General features: G+C 38.9%; 1 protein-coding gene and 1 long non-coding RNA gene across 4 annotated transcripts in view; one reads left to right on the top strand and one right to left on the bottom strand.

The window, feature by feature from the left end:
- Nucleotides 1–4,530: 4,530 nt before the first annotated feature.
- Nucleotides 4,531–25,303, bottom strand: part of Scp1 (Sarcoplasmic calcium-binding protein 1) — a 117,093-nt gene continuing 96,320 nt past the window's right edge. Inside the window, exons 5-6 of the mRNA XM_070213097.1 lie at nucleotides 5,110–5,262; nucleotides 4,531–5,047 (exon numbers count right to left, since the gene is read on the bottom strand). Coding sequence (XP_070069198.1) covers nucleotides 4,931–5,047; nucleotides 5,110–5,262 — 270 coding nt within the window. The 3' untranslated portion in view covers nucleotides 4,531–4,930. The remainder of the gene's footprint in view (nucleotides 5,048–5,109; nucleotides 5,263–25,303) is intronic.
- LOC138912411 (uncharacterized) lies at nucleotides 23,262–24,425 on the top strand. Of its 3 annotated transcripts, none has more exons than XR_011417950.1 (4): nucleotides 23,262–23,393; nucleotides 23,449–23,527; nucleotides 23,578–23,732; nucleotides 24,209–24,425. It is a non-coding gene; the product is annotated as an uncharacterized lncRNA (long non-coding RNA). The 3 variants fall into 3 exon arrangements; XR_011417951.1 differs by having other exon boundaries at nucleotides 23,449–23,523; XR_011417952.1 differs by lacking the exon at nucleotides 23,449–23,527 and having other exon boundaries at nucleotides 23,269–23,393.

Here is a 25,303-nt window from a genome sequence, read left to right on the forward strand (position 1 = left end):
ATAAATACCTAGGTAAGGTAAAGGTACTTCAATTTCCCAGTACCTAGGTAAAGGTAAAAGGTAAATATATTGTTTTTTTTATTTTTTTATAATTTTTTTGTTTTGTTCAATGTAATCATTTAAACTTAAAATAAGACTAGTTTTCAGTTTTTAGTCGTCTTAATCAAACAATATCTTTTCATTTCATTTAAATTTAAATGTTTTAATTTTGTGCATATATTTTTAAAACACGCGGCATGAATAATTGTATGCACGTATCACTTCATTAATGTATTTATGAAACCCTCATGTACATATTTGGCGCGCAAAAATTCCGTATGTAGAAGCATTGACTATGTATATGTATATGCCGTTTGTTTACGTACATACGGCATTTTTGCGCGCTGCTTGGTTGTGCACGACGATGTTCCCCGATTGAGGGCCGGAGCTTGACTGCCTTCTGGTAGCCCGCGGTGCTCCTCTTATAGTCGCGTGGGAAGCGAGAGAGAAGAGAAAAATTTTGGCGTCCCCCTCTTCCCGTTGCCGGCCACGTGTCCGCCGCGTTCGGGACAGCGTGGGGAGCGAGAGGGGGGGGGAATTTTTTTTCGCTTGCTCCTGGATCCGACAAGCGAGCGTAGCTCCGTCGTGATCCACGGCCGAGAAGGGCTTAAAAAAAATTGTGCCCCCTCTTCTTGTTGCCGGCCACGTGTCCGCCGCGTTCGGGACAGCGTGGGGAGCGAGAGGGGGGGGGGGGTTTTTTTTTGCGCTTGCTCCTGGATCCGACAAGCGAACGTAGCTCCGTCGTGATCCACGGCCGAGAAGGGCTTAAAAAAATTGTGCCCCCTCTTCCCGTTGCCGGCCACGTGTCCGCCGCGTTCGGGACAGCGTGGGGAGCGAGAGGGGGGGGGAATTTTCCGTGGGCTCCTGGATCCGACACGCGAGCGTAGCTCCGTCGTGATCCATGGCCGCTTCGCGCTCCGGGCCCGGACAGCTTTGGATTCGACAAACGAGTCCCCGACTTCATCGTAATCCTTGGCTACCCGCGGTTTCGTAGAGGGAAAAATCGAAAATATCGCCATCGGTGTGTGTGATAAAAATCCTTTCTTTTTTTTTCCTGGGTCTGCTCCTAGGGTCCGGGTGCCTATCTCATGGGTCTTTACGCCATATACCCCCACAAAAAAATAAAAATTAAATTAATTTAAATAATAAAAAAAAATTCCATGTCCCTGAAGTCCCTGTTCGGGCGCCATGTAAGGAAGCTCTTTGGCTGGGATAGTTACTCAGGGCTCCCAGGTCACTTACAATAATTTGTTTAAGTTTCAAGGACTTCAGGGAGGGGGCGAGATAAATCAACCCTAGACGGGCCCTGTGGCAGAAAGTTGTTTCCCAAAATTGCCGACCATGGGCCGAAACCTGCAGCGGGTTTAGATTCCAACAATCGAGTACAGGACTCCGTTGAAATCTCCACCCGCCACACGCTCCGGGATCCGCACTGCCCGTGGCTCCGACAAACGAGTGCAAGACTCCATCGTGATCCACGGCCACTGCGTGCCCCAGGATCGGTGATAGCTGCGGATCCGACAAACGAGTTCAAGACTCCATCGTGATCCACGGCCACTGCGTGCCCCAGGACCGGTGATAGCTGCGGATCCGACAAACGAGTTCAAGACTCCATCGTGATCCACGTCCATCACACGGTTCGACCACGATCGGCGAAGGGCTTTCCTAGATGGGAAAAAAATAAAGGAGAGGCGAATTTAATTTCCCCTTCTAAAATTACACACACACACACACAGTATATAATAGGCGATGTTTATTTTAGTGCGAAGCACTTTTGGTCATTTATTAAATTTTTAAAGCTCGAATTGGGGCGTACACAGTCTTATGCCACGCCACTCTGGTCAGTCGGTCGAAGAAATGTTTTAAAAAAAAAAATATCTTTGGAAAAATAAAGCGGGCGCTTACGGTTCCTCCCACAGCAAATTCCACCAGTCGATGTCCCATGCCCCGTCTTCGGCACCTTGGTTGTAGACTCCTTCTCCACTATCACTCGACATTTTTTCACTCGTAGGGTTCTTAGCTCTTGTTAGATTTTACGGCGGGGTGGGTTTTCGGGGTGTAGCGGAGTTTCTCACGATTTAAATTGACTGGCCCGCGCGAAGCCTCAGGAGTCATTAAAACTCCCTCTCCTCCATATCTGCTGACATACCCCTCTTTTGACATTGCCTCGGCGTCGCTGCCGCTGCGCTTCAGCTTTTTCCCCTTGCTCGTAAACATCGATCGAGTTGGATGCCATTTGGTTCGATCGAGTGGATGCTAAGAGCGTGCAGGTGCAGATGTGGGTGAGGAGAGCGTTGAGTTCCATGTGGGTGCTGAGGTGTGGATGATAAGGGGAAGCGAGAGTGTTTGCCGGTGTGTGGATGCTAAGAGCGTACAGATACTGATGTGTGGGTGATAAGGGGAAGCGAGAGTGTTCGCCGGTGTTGATGTTAAGAGCGTGCAGATGCTGATGTGTGGGTGATCAGGGGAAGCGAGAGTGTTCGGCGATGTTGATGTGTGGATGATAAGGGGAAGCGATGCTGGCGATGTTGGGTAGGTTGGCTATTAAGAAGCTAAACTAATATTAATTCTCTTCATGAGTCTTACATGGCTATAAAATATTTCTATATGACTTCAAAAATTCCTACATGTCTACAACAAATTCCTACGAGTCTATAAAATTAATGGAATTGTGGGCAATTTTGGTGGGGAACCGTAAAACGGCCCCCCACAACCATTGCGAGGTTGCTCCATTGTTGCTGGAGCAAAATGTCATCGAGAAAAACGTAGACATTGCACTCATTAGCTAGCAAAACAAAAATTCCGGATAATGGCTAGCAGATAGAAGCAAACAATCGGCAATATGGAGCTGCGGAAATCCTAAGCTCCAGATTAGCAGGAAAAAAAGCGGAAATGCTTCACTAGGGCCCATGTGAATGGTATAGCTGCCGCCAACTATCTTCTGCAATCTCTACGAGCACAGATATGGAGAAGGCCTTCTCCAGGCAATATATGGATATATGGAGAAGGCCTTCTCCAGGCAATTTCTGTGCTCGAAGAGATTGCAGAAGATGCCCGGGAAAATTGTCCAGCCGTAATAGCCGGGGACTTTAACGCCTGGCCTACCGACTGGGGCTCTCCCCAAACAAATCCGAGGGGAAAGGCGCTACTTGAGAGCTTCGCCGCACTTGACCTAGTGCTGCCAAACTTTAGAACGACTAGAGCCGGCACCAGTTCCATCATTGACAATTGCGAACAATCACTGGGCCACCATGGTATGTTCGGAACTAAAACATCCACAGGGATCTTGGCATCGGTTAAAGATGGAATATCAAATCAGAAAGCGGCCTACCATAATAAGCTTACACTGCACCCAAATAATCTCGCAAGAAACCTAACACGGTTTCGAACAGAACTCATGTACATTGAAACAATCAGCCAGTCCAGCAACAAATATTAGGGCCCGTTAGTCTAAATTCAGTCTACATGAGTGTAAATTATGTTATATTCTAAAGATTTGATATACTTATTTTTAGTCTCATTATAGAGAAGATTCAATAAATAATGCATATATATAAACAAAAAAAAATTGGGATGGTGATCCTTGTTAGTTGCACTTTAGTGCTGTTTGTGGCAGATCCGCTTGGCGCGGCCATGAGGGTTTTCTGCACTTCCTTTCGTAACTTCCCGTAGGCTTCCTTGGTTTAGCCTTTTTCTATCGTATTTTCAAATCCATCATAGATTTTTAAATGGAGCTTTTCTAGTTGTAACCACAATGATTTTATGTCATTGGAGGCTTGACCCTTGAAAGTCGCGTACTCCTCAATTCCCTCATAATGCTTTCGGCATAGTGCGGCTAACCTTTTGTTACTAATTTCTGCTAAAGGATGCTTGACATCCTTGCCATTTTCCGGTTTTTTTACTGGTTCTATGTTTCTAAACCGATGGGTGCGTTTAATTGTCTTACGCTAGACACGCTCCGATTTGTAACCAGATTTGGAGGAGAAACAGATTAATAAACAATGATTGATAAAGGTATTCCCAATGCCTTGTCTCAGAACTCGTATTTTACAACTTCTAAAATGTATAATGTAATCGTGTTTATCGGTATAATTTTTAACTCGAAATTTATTTTCAGCAGACAGCTTGTTTATTGTATTTTTCAAGAGTTTTCAACAGTTACTTAAGTCTTCTGAATTGGGCTTGCCACCTAGTCGCAAAATGGAATGTATTTTACTTAGAGTTTATAAAAAACAGACGAGAAAACGAAAACTGATTTTTTGCCTTGAAATAAATCCTTTATTTAGCTCATCACAAACCCATCGAAGGTTTTTGTGACACCCCTGATAGAGATCAAATCTCAGAAATTCAGATATTTTTATATTTATATATATATTTAATAGTCGTCTCTCCTCAGTAAGAGTCCTGTCGATCGAAAGAAGTTACGTTATTAAAGGCGGCTAGACACTTTCCGTTGCAAATCCAACTCCCGTCCTACTAAAAACACAATCATAAGGTATACACATTTTTTAACACTTGTTTATTGCTTATTTCTGAAATTTTTAAAAACAATGGATGAATTAATTGATTGGTAATTCAATAAATTCTAACTTTTATTTAACACAACAATTGTTTTAAATCTAGTAGGCTTTGAGAGAGAGGTTCATAACTTAAGAGCCATTTTAGGAGAGCAAGTCAACATCATAACCTATTTTAAACTTCTGAGAGCAATTGTACTTAACTACATTTAAATCTTTAAAAATAACGAACTGGTCATCTGACGATTCTACACAAAATGATATGAATGTATTATTTCTATATTGTAATAAATTTAAAGTCATAGTAATTACAAATAAAACTTAATAAATAGTAGTTGAACAACAGCGAAGACATTTAAATTTAAAGAAAGTATTTATAAAGGTCCAAAAAGATTAACTGCTGGGTGGTTGTCGGATGTGTTACCCAAAAATTGGCCATATAGTTCTTTGTAGCGATCTAACGAAAGTCCTCCACGTTTCCTATCCTCGTCCTAAATAATAAAAAGATTCTTCAATTAATTTAGACTTATTTTAAATAGGTTATATATCTTACATTTAACAATGTTTCAAAGGCTTTATCAATTGGAGTAATATCGTCGATGGCTACTCTAGTTATGCAGTTATATCGGTATTCGTTTACTCCAACTAATCCATCGCTGTCAATGTCAAGAAGTTTGAAGTTTGATTCAATAAATGCTCTCATGGCCTTTAAAGTAAAAAACAAAATAAAATTGTACAAAATTATATGACATATATAAATTTAAAAGACAAATATTTATACAATGCTGCGTAGGCTTATTAGTGCCCTCTTCTAATTTGTGTGTTCGTGGTAATCATCTCTCGTTTCGAGAGCGGTCGGAACACACATAGAAGAGCTGTCCCATACAAATTGCTCACACAAATGAATATAAAATTTGGATTTTATGAAGTATATATATCCTTGATCAGCTTTCACTAGAAGAGTAGATTAGGGCATTTTCGTATGTCCGTCTGATTCAATACCGTGTGCTAGCACTGTTTGCCAGCTATCGATTTGAAACTTCACAATCGACCAAAAATATGCAAAAAATGGACTACACAAAAATTTTTTTTTAAAAAAATCGTTTTTTTTTTTTAAGACTATACCCCTTAATAAAGTCTGCTTTGTTATCCAGTGTTATTGTTATGTGTTTACGGCGTGTTTCTAATAAATAGAAAAAGTAATTGATTACAATTAGTGATAATAATAAGCGAATATAATAATAAAAAAGGGCGAACGAAAAACGCATGTATGTAATTCGTATGTATATAAATTACACTACGCAACATCTAAAATTTACCTCGGTGGATGTTGCATTTTTTAATTCGTTACGAATTTCCAAGTTAAACTGCGTTTTTCCCGACCCAAGGATTTTTAGCACAAGAACCTCAGAGTTCGAAAAATGCTGAAATTGTCCAACTTTCCGGAGTTTTCAGAGGCAAACGGATTCATGGATTGTTTTGATGTTAAAGTTTTTTAAAAGATACACGCTTCATTTTTTAAACCCCATACTTGGAATAATTTTAGGATTTTTTTACGGGAGAAACACACTATAGAAAACATAGTCAAAAAACATAAAAGTATACAGCTGTGGTTAAAATAGTAGGGGAGAGTGGGGCAATTTCGTCACTGGGGCAATTTCGTCACCTGCAATATCTCGGAATCCGTAAGTCGCAAGAATATATAATTTTTTTGTTTTAGTCCTTCAAGATGGCATGACATAACCAATGCATTTTTTTGCACAGAAGGCCAATATAATAAAGCTATAATATTAAATGTGTTTTAATAGTTCAAAAGCAAAATTTAGTTCTCTACGAAATTTTTTCTGTATGCCACAATTGAAAAGGGATAAGGTACAAGTTTTTTTATATAATACACAGTGCTATAATGTGCATTTCTGCGCTAGTGATTTTTAACTTCGCTCCTAAATTTGCACCTATTATAAATACATATTTATACCCTTGCAGAGGGTATTATAATTTCAGTCAGATGTTTGCAACGCAGTGAAGGAGACGTTTCCGACCACATAAAGTATATATATTCTTGATCAGCATCAATAGCCGAGTCCATCTAGCCATGTCCGTCTGTCGGAACGAGCCGGATCGGACCACTATATCTTATGGCTGCCATAGGAATATTTAACAAAATAATAGAAAAAACTTTATAGAAAGTAGGCTTTTTGATTTTTGACAATGTAAAAACAACATTTTAGGTAGGCATACCTGCAAGGGTATATAAACTTCGGCTGGCCTTTCTTGTTTTTATTTGACGAGCTGGCTAACGAACAGACTACCGGCAGCAGCAACAAATATAGGACGTCAACAAAATTGGTACGCTTGATCAGTGTAGCATATTTAAAGGCGTTACATTCCCTAGATTTTTCAGATGACGAAATTGCCTCAGTGGTGTGGCGATTTTACCCCCCTATGTGGCGGAATTGCCCCAGTATATTTGTTTTATCTTTTTATTTTTTATAATTCACCAAGGTAATTAAAAAAAAAGGGGAATGTCACATTTTAAAGCTTGGTGCTTACCGTATTCAACAATAAAAATATAAATATAATAACATGGTTCAAGATGAAAAAAAAATAGCTTTGAAAAAATGCTGACGAAATTGCCCCACTCTCCCCTAGTTGTTGTTGGATTTTATCTTCTTCTGGTATTATTGTTTTGATTATAATTGTACTATTAGACTAATTGGATAAGAAAAGTTACAGCAACAATACTTAAGTTTTTTTTAAAGATACACTATTTATCTTTCAAACCCCATCTTAAGAAAAATTTAAGTATATTTTTAAGGGAGAAAAAATTTAAAAAAACAGAGTCAAAAAACATAAAAGCATACAAATTCGGTCAAAATAGTAGTAGTTCTGAAGCCCTGTATTATTAAAAGTTTTTTGTTGTAATTTATCATATTCTGGTAATATTGTATTGATTATAATTGTGGTATTAGACTGATTGAATAGAAAAAGTTACAACCACAAACTTTCAAAAACACAGGGCGGCAACACTACTACTATTTAGCGGAAAAGCCGTCTATATACGAAAAAAATATTTTAAAGTCAACCGATGTACACTAGGGCGGTCCAAAAATGAAATTCTATTCTCACCCCTTTACATGATATACTAAAGTATGTATGTAAAATGTAAAATGTATGTGAAAACAAAAACATTGTTTTTTGTGATTTAGACCTTGCGAAACGTTCTCAAAGTTTGCTTTAAAATTACTCATACGGCACGTATAACAGTTCGAATTTGATCGAAAAAAATCGTTCTCCCATTTCTTGTCTTGCCAAATTATGAATTTCGTTAAAATAATTGGTAAAAAAAGGGAGAGCAAAACATCAACTGAATTGTTGAAATGTATGCCACCTTGATTAGAAAAACTTTTTGATCGAAGGCAACAGTGCGTATGCGTGATAAACTTTGAAACCACTTCGTAGACCCTAAAATGGGATTTTTTCAAAAATTTTCTTTTGGTTAACCTAAAATACCACAATGCGCACCGAATAGGTAGGTGAGAGTAGGACCTTAAAAATGTCCATATGACCGCACCTATTGTACACAGATAGTTAAAATTTACAAAAAAGGTTTAACTTACTAAGTTGGGTTCGGCAAATGGCATAACGTGATAAACATTTTTTTCAATTTTTATTTTTTAAACTAAAAATACGAGTTATTTCTTAGTTTTGAACTTAGCCAAATTAATTCACGTGTTTGTGTCTGTAACAGTGAGTTAGATCTGGTTGGCAAATGGGCAGATCAAAATGGATTAGCTCTAAAGCCCCCTTAAGTCAAAATTCATTGTTATACATAACTTTAATTTTAACACAGATCATAAATAAGTTGCTGAAATTGTTAATTGTTGTTGAACTTTGTAGACCGAGTGAGCAACTTGGAGTTTGCAATAAAAATTATCAATAAATCTTGGAGTATTCAAGTAAAATGTAAATTAAATTGTTCTTACGCCTTTACTTTTGTATGGGGTCAAAGTCTTCGGGAATTGTGACGCTACTAGCCTGCACAAACTCCTTGTAGCCTTCAAGAATTTAGCGCAAGCGCAAAAATTCTAAAATGCATTTTGAGTTAATGAGAATACCGATAAGAGAATTGCTGTTTGTTATGTTGTAAAGTGCATTCAGAATCAGAAGAGAAGTACCGTTTATTATGATACCTCTCATGCTTTTTCATATTTTAGTCAGTTAAGCATTTCAGGAGCTATGTTCCGGTTAAGATTCAGAAGAGGAAGATGTGGAAAATACTTTGAAGTTCAGCCAAATGGCTGACGTAGTTTTTCTACCATGTAGACACTTCGAAATATGCTTTGAGTGCTTCATAAATCTTGAGCAGCGTTCAAAAAACTCTATTGCTCTGCCTGTACTGCAGACAGATAGTTGAAAATCATTTACAAGTATTTCAATAAATTGTTAAATAGACCGCAGACAACAAGACAAGAAAAGATCCATTTCCCTAGCTTATGGGTTATTGGGTTTCTCGAACCAGTTGCTTCTTTTCAGAAAATAAAGGAGTTTGGGTATGCTGGTGCCTTGTATGGCTGCAAGGTTTGGAAGCGTGTAGCTTCCTAGTGTTTGAAAACGTTTGATATTGTGTGCTGGGCAGAAGCATAGGAGGGGTTCAATGTTCTCCTCTTCTTCTATCTGTTTACAGCTGCGACAGTAGTCGTAGCTGCTGAGTCCTAGCCTGCGCGCGTTTGTCCCTAAAAGACAGTGGCCCGTGAGGGCAATAATTAGAGTGGAAATGTCTGCCCTGTTACATTGTAACAGGGATTTGGTTCTTTTCGGGTTATAATTACCCCAGGTGAGCCTGGAGGTGTGGCATGTTGCGATCGTATTCCACCGGTTGTTGGAGAGGGTATACAATCTTTGTTTGAGGAGAAGCTTACAGGAAGCTATGGGCATGCCCACCGTGTCCTTATCGCGAAGGATGTCGGTGGTTATCCCTTGCCTTGCTAGTTGGTCCGCTATGCAGTTGCCTTCAATGTTACGGTGTCCAGGCACTCAAATGAGGCTGATTCTGAGATGAGTGGCCATCTCGTTCAGAGATTTGCGGCATTCAGAGATAGTAAGTGAGTTAGTTGAGTAGGAGTCGAGGGCCCTGAGGGCTGCTTGACTGTCGGAAAATATGATGATGTCTGTGTTGCAGTGATTTGTTGTATCCAGGTAAGACATGGCTTCCTGGGTTGCCATCACTTCCGCTTGGAAGACACTACAGTGATCTGGTAGTCGAAAAGAGACTTTTATGTCTAGTTCAGGCGAGAAAACTCCCCCTCCTGTTTGCAAGTTAGGCTTGGAGCCATCCGTGTATATATTGACGGCGTTCTCGATCTAGTGAGGGAGGTGGTCCCATTCTGTGCGGGTGGGTATGAGAACCTTGTATCTTTCTTCGAAGTTGACTATGGGTGTGACGTAGTCTGTTCTGTGTGGTATATAACTCTGGTTTGTAAGTATAATGGAGTGACCTGATGAGCCTGTTGACCAGGCCGACGCTTCGCGGAGCCTCAGCGCCGTTGCTGATGCCCAGCTTTTGGCAAGCAGGTCTAGAGGTTTTAGGTCAAGAATTGTATTCAATGGTTCAGTGGCGGTTGTGCGAAGCGCCCCACTTATGCAGAGTTCTGCGCTTCTTTGGATCTAGTGCAGATTCTTAAGGTTGCAATTCTTTTCTAGGGAGTGCCACCAGACGATGTTTTCGTAGAGTAGGATGGGTCTGACTATTGCAGTGTATAGCCAGTGGACTATTACGGGAGAGAAGCCCCACTTTCTCCCTATAGCTTTTTTACAAGAAAAGGGTGCTATGGGCGCTTTGCGTGTGCGGTCCGTGATGTTCTCTGCCCAGAGGAGTTTCTTGTCTAGGATGATGCCTAAATACTTTGCTTGGTTACTAAGAGTAAGGCGTGTTCGGTGTAGTTTTGGGAGAGTTAGACTTGGTATCTAATACTTCCTAGTAAATAGAACTAATTCTGTCTTTTCTGGGTTGACACCCAGTCCGCAGCGCGCTGCAGTCCGCATAGGCCACCACTTTGGTTCCCGCTTCCTCTAGAAGTGAAGTTTATTAACAACTATAACCCATAGCAGAGGGGAAAGTATACCGCCTTGCGGTGTTCCTCTACTAACGTTCCTAGTCGATTGTGCTGATCCCATAGTGGAGTACACTACCCTACTGGTGAGTATGGTGTAAATGAGTACCACTATAGGACGCTCAATGCCTTGTTCTGTCATAGCTCCAGTGATATTGGGGTGACATTGTTGAAAGCGCCTTTTATGTCTAGGAAGGCTGCCAGGGAGTATTCCTTGTTATGGAACCCTCTCTCTATACAAGATACTAGGGAGTGTAGGGCAGTATCTGTTGATCTGCCTTTACGGTACGCATGTTGTGCATTGGAGAGTAAACTAGGGTTGGTAGTTAGTCAGATGTGTGTGTCAATTAGCCTTTCCAGGGTCTTTAACAAGAAGGAGGAGAGGCTTATTGGACGGAAGTCCTTTGGAGAGGTGTGAGAGGTCTTGCCGGCCTTTGGTATAAATATTACATTAATGACCAGCCATCTGGATGACTGTCGAGTACGTGAGTCGGTGGAGTATTTAGGTTTCTATCGAGGAGTTTTTTGTAGTACCCCCAGTTAGTGCGTCATAGATTTCTTATGCTCTCGAGGGGAGGGCATTCTAGAGATATTGTAAATTCTATGAGCCAGGTAAAACGCTGATATGGTGTGATGTGTGTGTGAGTTTAGCTCCAGCCTAACCCTGGTAAGAATGCCTTTGCTAAACTGTGGGATTAGAAATGTGTTAAAGTGTGTTTTAGTGAGAATGCAGGTTCTAGGTTTACCCTTACGCTTAATGTGAAAAAGTTTGTATGTGGGGGTTAATAAGCTACAGATGTTGTCTCCAACAATCCATGGCTCTTGGATGAGGACTATGTCTATTTTGCCCGTTGCCAGGCGGGTGAGGAGGGCAGCAGATGCTACCTTGCTGTGGTGCAGATTAATCTGTAGATACTGCACCATTTTGCGGGTTGGGCTCGGGCTGGGTACCCTCTACTTCCTCCACAATGTCCTGGAGCACACTGCGCCCCAATCGGGCCGTGTCATGGGTACTCAACTGCTTCAGAGTCTCGGTGAGCTCCGAATCAGTCGACACGTACCACGTGCTCCATCTCGTCGTCGCTCGGGGGTTCATAGAACGCACAAGCAGCCAGATTGTCTGCCGCTAGCTTGTCCGTGTCGTAGATGCGGAGTTGCACTGTATCAAACCCGTAGTTGACACGGTTCTGCGCTGCTGCAAGGGTTCCATGCATGCTTGGTTGAGGAGAATTACCACGTCCTAGCAAACTTTTCCAGCCTTTTTCCTTTCACAGGCATTTTCTATTGCAGCGTGCCGAATGAGAAAATATTAGAAAGTCTATTTAATGACGAGTGTAATAATTCTTCGTCACAAATGTTGATATCAGAACTTTTGTATGTTGAAGGTGCGATCGTCACTAGTTGTTTACCTCGTTAAGAGGTGTTTTTATTTGATATCAGAAGTTTTTGTTTGTTTACATTTGCTTTTATAGGAGCTAATATATACATTTAAATTTAAATTGGTCAATCATAATTTGTAAGCCATTGTATTTAAACAAATTAAGTTAAAAAGGCGTTTAAGTATTTCAAATTACCTTTTAAACGAGGCATAGCACATGTCGGTACCTTTAGTAGTGTAGGACTTACAAACTAACGAAATTTAGCTATTTTTAGCTTTTTCCCGCTAAAGTAGCGGCTTTTTCCAAAAGTCGTAGAACAAAAGATTCCTATATGGAACTCTTAAGTGCAAATTTACTGATTCCATGACCCTAAAATACAGTTCGGATACCCTCCCACAAAATTCAATACTCAGGGAGCGTTAGTTGTTCTGAGCTGGCAAAAGTGGCTATTTTCGTTTCTGAATAACTTTTAAACGCGATTTTTTACATAAACATGATATATACCAAAATTTAAGGAATCTCAAGGGCTATACAGTTTAAAGTTGTAAGGAAAATCGTTAGAGCCGTTTTTGAACAAATTAAAAAAAAGCTAAAAAAAAATTTTTAACAAATTTTCTTTTGTTCATATCTTTTTAACTATTACATTTACACAAATTGCATATAGAAGGCGTTTATAGCATTTAAAAATACCTTTCAAACGAGATGCAGCACAAGTCTGTAGCTTTAGTAGTATAGAAGTTACGAATTTTAGCTATTTATAGCTATTTTTCTGCTAAACTAGCGGGTTTTTCCATAAGTGGTAGAACAAAAGTTTTTTATATCGATGTGATGAACGTCATATCAAATTTTCAAAACTTAAAAAACATGTTTTGGACAAACTGACAAACTGACAAACAGAATTAAATTAAATTAATAGGAACACAAATAAAGCATTGCGAGGGGGCATTTATCCCCACCGGCCCCAACAGCTCAAAATTTCGAAATTTTCACTTTTTCACTTTCACCGCTCTCTCTCCAAAGCCAATTGATTTTCTTAGAGTCTTGGTATGCAATCCTGTTAGTCTTCACAATACCTTTCGATAGGTGTATCATTCATTATGATCGGACAATCACAGTAGATTTTCATTTCTTCGTTTATATATAGTAGTCGCCTTCGCACACTCTCCTGGTGCGCTTCGTCACTACATGGACTGCCGTCCATAGTGATAGCGCCCGCAACTACTACAAAATTTTAAAATGCTTTTTGAGTTAATAAAAATACCGATAAGAGAATTACTGTTCGTTATGTTGTAAAGCGCATTCAGTATGAGATTACCGAGAAGAGAAGTACCGCTTATTATGACGCGTCAAACATTTTCGTTACCGAATTTTTTAACTGTTTATTAATAAAAAAAAGAAGAGAGAACGCTATTGTCGGGTTGTTGGCCCGACTATCTAATACCCGTCACTCGGCTAAAGGGAGTGCGAGGGAGATGGATATATACCATTTTTTTGATTGCGTATAACTTTTTATTGAATGGTCCGATTTGAAAAATGTCTTCTACATTTCGATAGGTATAATTATACACAACAAAATTGCATTTATACTTCTCGGAAATCTTTAAAGGTGTGGGCGCCAGACACATTTTAAAATTGTAAGTGGGCGATTTTGGGCGTTAGAGGGGGCGTGGCGCTCGGCTGAAATAAACTTGCGCTGCGTAGGAAGCCCAAGAATATGTGTGGAAAATCTAAGCCTTCTAGCTTTTGTAGTTTCCGAGATCTCAGCGTTCATACGGACGGACAGACGGACGGACAGACGGACGGACAGACGGACGGACGGACAGACGGACGGACAGACGGACGGACAGACGGACGGACAGACGTACATGGCTATATCGACTCGGCTAGTGACCCTGATCAAGAATATATATAGTTTATAGGGTCGGTAACGCTTCCTTCTCCCTGTTACATACTTTTGCACGAATACAATATACCCTTTTACTCTAAGAGTAACGGGTATAATGAGCTTCTTATGTGGGAAACCACATTTCAGGAGTTAAGTTCCGGTTCTCAGAAGAGCTTCAGCCAAATGGCTGACGTGCTAAAATCAGTTACAAAGGTACACAGCCAAAAATTTCCACGAACTATTTCTAGTTTTCCATGATAATTGGGTGCGCCTGAGTAAAGATCCCATACAAACTTATGTCCCATTACCTAGTTATATAGCTAAGAATACAAAAAACCGATGTTTGCCGACGTTTCGAATTATGTGGCCTATATAATTGGACTAACGTTTATTATTTTCGCTGAAATCTACTCTCAATACATCACGACATTCCTTAAAAATAGTCCCCGTTGTGAACCATTTCCCATGTCTTTGGAATTCGACGCCAAAGTTGAAAATCCCAAAATTGTATTTTTTAAAGGGCGTTATGACACCTTTTAGCGCCCGCGGGCGCTATGACACCAGGCGTTATGACATGCACCCCCTTATGACTATGTTTTCTAGAATTTGTTTCTGCCTTAAAAAAAAACCTAAAATTATTCTAGGTTTGGGGTTTGAAAGATAAAGAGTGTATCTTTTAAAAAAACTTTAACATCGAATCAAACAATGCATCCGTTTGCCTCTGAGAGCTCTGGAAAGTTGGCCAACTTTAAAATTTTTCGAACTTTGAGGTCCTTTTGCTAAGAATCCTTGCGTCGGGAAACTTTTTGAAAAACGCAGTTTAACTTGGGAATTCGTAAAGAATCCAAATATATAGCATCCATCGAGGTAAATTTAAAAAGCACTAAAAATGCTGCACAGTGTAATTACACCAGTTTAAAATAAAATCGATGAAATATACCATGAATAAAACCTTTGTTGTCTGGTAAGGTACGTCTTCCTGATTAAGAAAATGGCACTTACAATTTTTTTTATGGATAACATTTTTTTTTAAGTGTAAAAAACGTTTTTGACACTTTTTTAATTTCTAACTTCAGTTGTGGTTAACAGATTTAAACCATAAATGACTCATCTAATAGAATGCCCTCCAACTTTTTTATACACTGCATTGAGTTTCATTCATTAGTTTAGAAGCTACATTTCGTCAAAGTTGAAAAAGTTAGAAAAAATGCTGGCATAAATGGCTTCGTTAAAAATACACGCCTAAAACCCGAAATCATCATCGATTTTTTTTGTAAACTGGTGTTACAAGAGACAATTACAACTTAAAAACAAGAAAGGAAGCTAGCTTCGGCCAGCCGAAGCTTATATACCCTTGCAGATTATTCCTATTAATTAACAAATCGCAAAAATGTTCAATTTTCTAATATTTCTCATTAATTTTCCGATCGTTCCTATGGCAGCTATATGATATAGTCGCCCGATTTTGATCAAATTAAAATTGAAATTCGAAAATATTTAAAAAGAGTCATATCCTAGAGTAGAAGATAATACAATAAAAACCAAAGAAGCTAGAATTTATTTCCTATTACTTTTCCATTAATTTTCCGATCGTTCCTATGGCAGCTATATGATATAGTCGTCCGATTTTGATTAAATTAAAATTGAAATTCGGAAATATTTAAAAAGTGTCATATCCTAGAGTAGAAGATAATACAATAAAATCCAAAGAAGCTAGAATTTATTTCCTATTACTTTTCCATTAATTTTCCGATCGTTCCTATGGCAGCTATATGATATAGTAGTCCGATTTTTTAAATAATTAATTCGAAATTCAGATATATTTAAAAAATAACATCCCCAAAAGTAGAAGGTAATATTTCAAAAAACACCGAAGCTAGAATTTTTTAAAGTTTTTTTTTTCCGATTGTTCCTATGGGAGCTATAAGATATAGTTGTCCGATCCGGTCGGCTCCGACATATATACTACCTGCAATAGAAAGAAGACTTTTGGGAAAGTTTCATCCTGATAGCTCAAAAACTGAGAGACTAGTTTGCGTAGAAACAGACAGACGGACAGACGGACAGACGGACAGACGGACAGACGGACATGGCTAGATCGACTCGTCTTGTGATGCTGATCAAGAATATATATACTTTATGGGGTCGGAAACGTCTCCTTCACTGCGTTGCAAATTTCTGACTGAAATCATAATACCCTCTGCAAGGGTATAATAACAATAATGACGAATAACACTGTGCAGCATTTTTAGTGATTTTGAAATTTACCTCGATGGATGTTATATTTTTGGATTCGTTACATATTCCCAAGTTAAACTGCGCTTTCCAAAAAGTTCCCCGACGCAAGGATTCTTAGCAAAAGGACCTCAAAGTTTGAAAAATGCTGAAATTGGCCAACTTTCCAGAGCTCTCAGAGGCGGAACGCCTTTCGATGTTAAGGTTTTTTAAAAGATACACTTCTTATCTTTCAAACCCCATACTTAGAATAATTTTAGGATTTTTTTAAGGCAGAAATAAATTCCAGAAAACATAGTCAAAAAACGTAAAAACATACAGCTGCGGTCAAAATAGGAGCATCTTAAATGGTAGGTGTCCAATACATTTATGCGAAAACAGAAAAAAAATTTTTCATCGTTTAGGCGGTGCACAATGGCCCTTAAGTTTCTCTAAAAATTAAATAAAAAACTAAAAATTTACCCCATTCCATTTCTTGTCAGATTTAATAATTTTTTTCTTTCTTTAACATGTCAACTTTTTGGTTTCACTCGAATAAAAGAGTCAAGTGGAAATTTATTTCATGAATATTAACAGTCTCCGAGCAATAAGGACTTAGTTCGATAATAATATAGAGATTCTATTTTACAATTTTGAAGATTAACTATCCTTTTTGCGTTCGCCAATAAAAATGATCGTCAAAAAAATGATGTTTTCGCATAAATGTATTGGACACAGAAACCTACCATTTAAGATGCTGAGCTCAGTTGACCTTAAAAAAATTCACCCTAATGTACATATCTGCCGTTGACAAATTCGCGAGCTTTAAATATCTCTAATCTAATAGAATTGAAGGGATAAAATTTGGTCAGTAGTAAATTCCACCCAGAACGGATTGACCTAAAAATCTAGAAAAATCAAATTAATTCGGAAATAATTAAGCGCAGAGTGTGACGTAGAGATTAAAACAAAAAACGGCCACAAAGTGCCCCAAAAATCGATTTGTTTTTTTTTTAATTTTTTCTTTTGCCATTTCTCTGTTATAAATGTTGTTAAAATGGTTTAAAAATGTGATGTTCATAATCTTATGGCATACCCGCAAATCGATTATATGGCAAATCTTTTCTTTTGCGCCTTTTTTTGAAGTAAACGTTAAATTTTAAAATATCGGTAGACCTTACAGAAATCCCATTAATCTGAATTTTACAGTCGAAATTTTCCTTAAAATTGCTTGTGTTTTTTAAAATGCAAAAGCCCGATCAGAAAACTATTTATTAGTTTTCAAATGTTGAGTTATCGACAAACTTTGGATTTGTAAAAAACAAAAATAAACAATGATTTGCTCTGCTATGTACACACACACGCACAAAATAAATATATCCAAAAATTGCGTATTTTACACACACAGCCATTAGATACATATATATTTTTTTTTTTGTTAGTGGTGATGAAAAGCATCGAAAGCCAACTCGGAGCTGGGCTAGCTTGCCGAAGTCTGGGACTCTAACCCAGTAAAAACTCCACCCCCTCCCCGCTTCCCCGGCGGTACTGCCATTCGGTATTACTTCGCCGGGGGGGAGTGCCCTTAGGGCCCTCTAGGATTCTATCCTATTGGAATTTCGCAGTCTTTCTGCGATGCGCAGTTTTTTGAGTTCTATTGTGGCCATGTTGCATACAGCAGACCAATTTTCTTCTGAGTCAAGTATCCACCAGGTTACAAGCGGCTGGCGTCCTCCCAACCCTCATGCTCAGATCTCTTCGTTCATTTTCAAATCTCGGACAGACAAAAAACATGTGTTCTGCGTCTTCGTTATCCGACTCGCAGAGTGGACAGTGCGGATAACTTTCATGCTTAAACCTATTTAGATAGTATTTAAAGCATCCATGTCCTGTCAACAGTTGCGTTAAGTAGAAGTCCACATGTCCATGCTTCCTTCCCAGCCATCTCTGCAGTTCTGGGATAAGCTTATACGTCCAACGTCCTGTGCTACTTCATTCCCATCTCTCTTGCCACTTCGCAATGGTAAGTTCTCTGCACCTTTTCCGTAGGGGTTCAGCAGGTGCGATTCCTGTGCTGCCTGCTCGGATCTCCACTGATTCCAGTGCCAGCAGGTCGATCGGTATGATTCCCAATATTACCAACGCCGCATCATGGGATACCGTGCGGAACGCACACCATACCCGCAGGGCACACAGCCTCTGCACGGAGTCGGCTTCTTGCATATAACTTTCCATTTCAGTGGCTCGGGCCCATATGGGAGCAGCGTACATCAGCGTCGATGTGACAACGCTAACCAGTAATCTCCGACCTGGTTGCCTCGGTCCCCGAGTATTTGCCATAATCCTCGAGATTGCGGCTGCGGTCCTACCTGCCTTGCCACTAGCGTACGCTATATAATCTTTGAAGGTTAGCCGGTGGTCAATCATGACACCCAAGTATTTTAGGCTTGGGCGAGATTTAATTGTGGCTTCTCCAATTTTGATAGTGGCCGTCTCTACTACCTGCCTGCTACTTATCAGGACTGCTTCCGTCTTGTGCGCTGCCAAGGTGAGTCCCTTGGCGTCGAGCCATGCGCTTGCTCGTTTCCCAGCTTCGTTGCAGATTCTCTGCGCATCTGGGAGTTTCTTTGCAGAAACTACTATAGCTACATCATCGGCAAAGCCAATGAGTCGTGCCCCTTCGGGCATCGTGATCCTAAGGATCCCATCGTACATGGCATTCCATAACAATAAGCCTAGGACCGATCCTTGTGGGACTCCCCCGCTCACCCTGTGGGTCGATTGCCCGGAATCAGTTTCGTACAGGAGCAGGCGGCCTTCGAAGTAGCTCACTATTACTCTCTGTATGTACATTGGAACATTTAGGTTTCTCAATGCATTTAGCGTGTGGTCCCAGCTAGCGGAGTTGAATGCGTTTTTAACATCCAGCGTTGCCGCTATGCAGTACTGCTTAGTGCCGTACAGCCACCTTTTCCCCTCGATGGCTTTATCTGCGATTTCACGCAGTTTACCGACGGCGTGGATGGTAGATAGTCCCCTCCGAAAACAGTACTGCATCTCTGAGAGGCCGTTGGTTTCGACAAGGGCACCTTCTAGCCGGGAGTGGATTATTCTTTCGAGAATTTTACCCACCGTATCTAGCATGCAGAGTGGCTTATATGAAGAAGGCTCCTCCGCCGGCTTGTCCCCCTTTGGTATGAGTACCAGCCGCTGTTGTTTCCAGCGACTAGGGAACACACCTTCTGTTAGGCATGCGTTATACATGTCAACATACTCCTTTGTGTTTGCCTTTATGGCAATTTTAAGGACTTTATTCGGGATGCCATCTGGTCCCAGTGCCTTGTCGTCCAGTATTGTCTTCAATACCCGGAAGACTTCTTCGGCACTTGTGAGCTTTATGCTCGCAGTGTTCACGATCTGTGAGGTTCGCGCCATACTCTCTTGCTCTGGGAATAGTGTTTCCACTATCCTTTTTAAGGCGACTGGGCATGTCGGCGATGGCCTACTAAATACCCGAAGCCGTTTTGTGACGAGTTTATATGCGAAGCCCCATGGGTTGGAGTCTATTTCTTCGCATATATTATTAAGGCACCTGCGTTTGCTTTCTTTTATGGTTTTTTCCAGGGCTCCTCTTTTTTCCCTGAAAACTAGTTGTAGTGACTCAGATTCGGGCCTTCCTCTTGAGCGTTGGTATGCGGGTCTTGCCCTGTGGCAGTCTTTCCTGGCTTCCACAATGGATTGGTTCCACCAGTATGCAGGTCTTCTTCCTGATGGGTTTCTTCCCTTTCTCTGCATAGATGCATCACAGGCTAGCTTGGTGTAGTCTGCGATGTGGTTTGCCCGTTCTTCAGCTGAACCGCTAGTGGAGAGGTCCTCGAAAAACATCTGTACCATCTCCACGTCTAGCGTTTCTATTTTGTACCCTGCCACGGTCCTAGGAACCCGTGGTGGGCCATTTCTGGACTTTATCGTGCAGATAATTACCCTGCAGTTCCCGAATTCAGACCGAGCGCTAATAGCACTGCGTCGAATGCGACGCCGGCAGAGCCTCGGCAGAAGCGACTCTCTCACCAACCCGTCTCTCTCAATCACGACGCTCTCCCAAATTTCTCTCTCTCAAATTAAGCAAGCGCGATCGTGGCAAAGGGAAAAGAACAACAAGAGAGATTGAAATTGCAGATGTTGTTTTTCTCGCTCAGTATTATTTTTCTATTTCTGAAAAACAGGCGCCGTTGTTCCGCGTTTTTCAATTGCGTTCTAACTGTGATAAGTTGTTTTCGAGTTCAAACAAAAGTGCTATTAATCAAGAATGCATTTTTAGGTAAGTAATTTTAAAGGGTATTATAACTTTGTCTTGTCAAAATTATTATAGCTTCTCATTTTTAGAATATGTGTTTTATTTTTAGGTCAAGCTGATGGTAGAAAGTGCATAAACAATATAATTTCAGATGAGATCATTTTGTCCTACATACCAGAAGGACGTTATTCTTGCACTTCTAAGTAAGTTTTTATCGTTCTTGTCTAATATTCTAATATTATAAATATTATAAAAATATATATTTTCCAAATTCAGATCCCATTGGTCAGGTGAAGCCTGCATCCGGAGAGGATGCGGAGATGTGTGAAAAATATCCATCCGCGAAAACGGAGCTCACCAAGACTCCGGAAGCCATGACAAACGTATCGAAGACCCTACAAGTCACCGAAGTTGGTAAATATCTATTAATTTAATGTAAAAGTATGAAAATAATTTACCAAAAATGATATAGCAAAATAAAGTGAAAAGAAATAAATAAATATTTCGGCGCTAAAATAGCGCCAAAAAGGTGATGAATTAAGCGCTGAAAAATGGTGATGAACAGGTGCTAAGAAAGCGCTAGTTTCTGGCAGTGATGAGCCCTGAGGACATGCCCATGTTAAGATCAGCGCTATTTTTTATACAAATTCACTACTGATTGAGCGCTTAGTGCTCAAGTTTTAGCAGTGATTTACTGCTAAAAAAGCGCCGAATGGAACTGCAGGGTAGATACATATATGCGTGTGTACGTTTGTGTGTGTGCATTGCAGCTGACTAAGGAATTGGAATTCGCTCAAATTCAAATTCAAGATAATACTGATATCCTTTTGCTAAAAGAATATTTCATTTACATTTCCACAACATACTTACATAAGACATTTTGTAACCGATTTTTGTGAACTAAAATGCAAATAGCATTAAAAGTATATAAAAAACCTAATTATTCAAATCAATTGATTCTCTTACCCTTTCTTACATGCCTCATATTCTTTAAACAAATGGAAATGTTTAAACAATTTGATTTAAGGCATCCCCTTCCACCTGCCTTCCTTATCTTCTATCTAAACTACTATAAAATTCGACCCCTAAAAAACGGTCAGTAGCAAATTCCACCCAGAACGGATTGACCTAAAAATCTAGAAAAATCACAGTAATTACTAAAAAAAACAAGAAAGGAAGCTACCTTCGGCCAGCCGAAGCTTATATACCCTTGCAGATAAAGTAATACTCACTCTGTGCAGTTCCAGGGATTCCATATTCAGTGTTCCTATTTTTGAATTTTGTTTTTAAGTAGTCAAGAATTAAAACGCCTACTTCCTACAAATTAACAAGAATTTTCTTATATATGTTTGAATATTCCTATGGGAGCCTTAAGATATAGTGGTCCGATCCGGCTCGCTCCGACATATGTACTACCTGCAATAGAAAGAAGACTTTCGGGAAAGTTTCATCGCGATAGCTTTAAAACTGAGAGACTAGTTCGCATAGAAACGGACAGACGGACAGACGGACAGACGGACAGACGGACAGACGGACATGGCTAGATAGACTCGGCTATTGGTGCTGATCAAGAATATATATACTTTATGTGGTCGGAAACGTCTCCTTCACTGCGTTGCAAACATCTGACTGAAATTATAATACCCTCTACAAGGGTATAAAAACGACCCCAAAGTGCCCCAAAATTCGATTTGTTTTTTTTTTAATTCTTTCTTTTGCCATTTATCTGTTATAAATGTTGTTAAAATGGTTTAAAAATGTGATGTTCATAATCTTATGGCATACCCGAAAATAACTGCATTTAAATTTCTTGGAGATTTAGCATCCTTAACCAAGTCCCCAATATTTTCAAATTTGGCTAACCTAATGTGACGTCACGCGTCCATATATGTTTGTATGTATGTTCTGCTGGCGCAATTTAAGTGTAACCGCGCTAGGGGAAAATGAAAATACCACAGCCAAAAAAAAATCGATTATATCGCAAATCTTAAGTAAACGTTAAATTTTAAAATATCGGTAGACCTTACAGAAATCCCATTAAGCTGAATTTTACAGTCGAAATTTTCCTTAAAATTGCTTCTGTTTTTTTAAATGCAAAAGACCGATCAGCAAACTATTTATTAGTTTTCAAATGTTGAGTTATCGACAAACTTTGAATTTGTAAAAAACAAAAACAAACAATGATTTGCTCTGCTATGTACACACACAAGCACAAAATAAATATATAAAAAAAAAGCGTATCCCTGTAGTTCTCAAGGGGGCCGGTGGCACTTTCGGGGTAGAAAAGGGATCGACCACCCAGTGGTCCCTTAAGGGTCAATAGGTGGCGTGTGTATTTTTTACAAGAGCAAAAGAGTTATCGGAGAGTGAACACTTCTATGTGAACACTTCTATATGAGTTAAAAAAATTATAAAATGAAATTTTTGACAAGTTTATAATGATTTTAATAACGAATACAACTTTATTTTGTTTATATAAAAAACAAATTTAAAAAAAGTTAAAATAATAAAATAAAAACTTAATAATGAGATAAAATAAAATAATAAATGATAGAATTTTATTTCTTTTTATATTATTTATATTTAATAATGAGCAATTTAGCTGCAGCAATATTTTTAACAATAGCGGTGCTTCAGTAGCAAAACGTTTTCTTTCCTTCCATAACAAGCGGATTTTATTGGTGCTTAGATATATAAAATAAATATATAAGTACCTAATTTTATTTACATAGAACTAAACAAAAATAATATTAGCGAATGTTTTTATTGCCATCGATTATACGATATCGGTAGTCGCAATATTAATCGTAACGGATTGCCATAACTACCAAACCCCGCTACCATCACTAACCCAACGTTTGCGCCAAATTTTGTAAACATTGTATTTAATTTGTCTTATTGTACATTTAAAGTGTTATATTTTGTTGTGATCTGAGGTGTCGTCAACAGGTGAGTAACACCATGAGTTGTGCAAGTGAAATACCTAATAATGTGTGATATTTAGCCATGAACAGCAACAGGCACATTCGTCGATTTGTTAAAGAGGAGAAGGAGAAATAGTGGTGCAAAGGACTCCTACGCAAGTCTTTTTTCTTTGATATAAATATTTTAGTGAAATTTTCTTCCTTTTTAGATTAAAGCCATGAGATCGTTGTTGCTGCCAGAAGGGGGTTTAAAAAACTTGCGGAGGGTTCTCACGGATGAGTTTGTTGTGGGATTTAATGTTAAAGGCCTTTCTGGAAAAAAAAGCCGTAAACTCCTTTACACATTTCTATGGTGCACTTCACGGTAGGTTATTTTTATAACTGTATTTTTTATAATACACTTAGTTTCTTGATTCAATTTCAATCTATTTACTTAGAATGCCATCTGTCTTTAATCCTATTTCTTTCTGTCTTTTTCTGCTTTTCACTTTTAAAACATGGTTTGATGTAAACAGGCTTGTATAACAAAATCTAACAATATGTATTTAAACCCATGCAGAGGGAATTATAATTTAGTCCAGAAGTTTGTTACGCAGTAAAGGAGACCTTTTCAAACCTATAAAGTAAATCAATTTAACCATGTCCGTCTGTCTGTCGGTTCAAGTTTCAAAAGCGTGAAATAAGTCTACATTTAACTGTTGGTTATTCTTATTTTATATTTATGCTTTTCTAGTCACAATTTTATTCCTGAAAGCTGTAAGGGTATTAAAACTTTGGCTTGCCGGAGTTAGTTTCTGTTCTCATTTTATTTTAAAACACTAAAATCTTATTTTTTTTTAGATATTGTTTCAGAATCTGGTAATGCAGAAATATTGATTCCCAAGGCAATTCAATTGCAAAAGAAACGATTTTTTAAAAATAAATCCAAATCAAATAATAACAACAATGAGGCACTCAACAAAAACGTGTCAGCAGAGGAATTTGTTCAATAAATATAAATTAAAAAAATAGAAAAATTGTCTACTTATAATACAATAAATTAATTTAACAAAAAGTATTTTTTCTTGGGAAGTTTCATAGCATTCAGCTTTTTTGGTATTGAAAACTCCAACCCCATTTCATACCCCTTTTCGCCACAAAAGGGACCGATAGGTGGTCCCATTTAATACCCCTTTTCGCCACAAAAGGGACCGATAGGTGGTCCGATAGATGGTCCGATAGGTGGCCCCTTTTGTGGCGAAAAGGGGTATAATATGGGACCACCTATCGGTCCCTTTTGTGGCGAAAGGTAATGCAGAACTTCGCCATATGACCACCGCCTAGGACATGCCGTGGTAAAAGTGGATAGAAATTTACATTGCGGGTGGTATGAACGGGAGTTAGTCCCAAGCCCCCGGTGTATGGCGATTATATCGCAAATCTTAAGTAAACGTTAAATTTTAAAATATCGGTAGACCTTACAGAAATCCCATTAAGCTGAATTTTACAGTCGAAATTTTCCTTAAAATTGCTTCTGTTTTTTTAAATGCAAAAGACCGATCAGCAAACTATTTATTAGTTTTCAAATGTTGAGTTATCGACAAACTTTGAATTTGTAAAAAACAAAAACAAACAATGATTTGCTCTGCTATGTACACACACAAGCACAAAATAAATATATAAAAAAAAAGCGTATCCCTGTAGTTCTCAAGGGGGCCGGTGGCACTTTCGGGGTAGAAAAGGGATCGACCACCCAGTGGTCCCTTAAGGGTCAATAGGTGGCGTGTGTATTTTTTACAAGAGCAAAAGAGTTATCGGAGAGTGAACACTTCTATGTGAACACTTCTATATGAGTTAAAAAAATTATAAAATGAAATTTTTGACAAGTTTATAATGATTTTAATAACGAATACAACTTTATTTTGTTTATATAAAAAACAAATTTAAAAAAAGTTA

The sequence above is a fragment of the Drosophila takahashii genome, chromosome 2R (assembly GCF_030179915.1).
Source record: "Drosophila takahashii strain IR98-3 E-12201 chromosome 2R, DtakHiC1v2, whole genome shotgun sequence".
Classification (NCBI taxonomy): domain Eukaryota; kingdom Metazoa; phylum Arthropoda; class Insecta; order Diptera; family Drosophilidae; genus Drosophila; species Drosophila takahashii.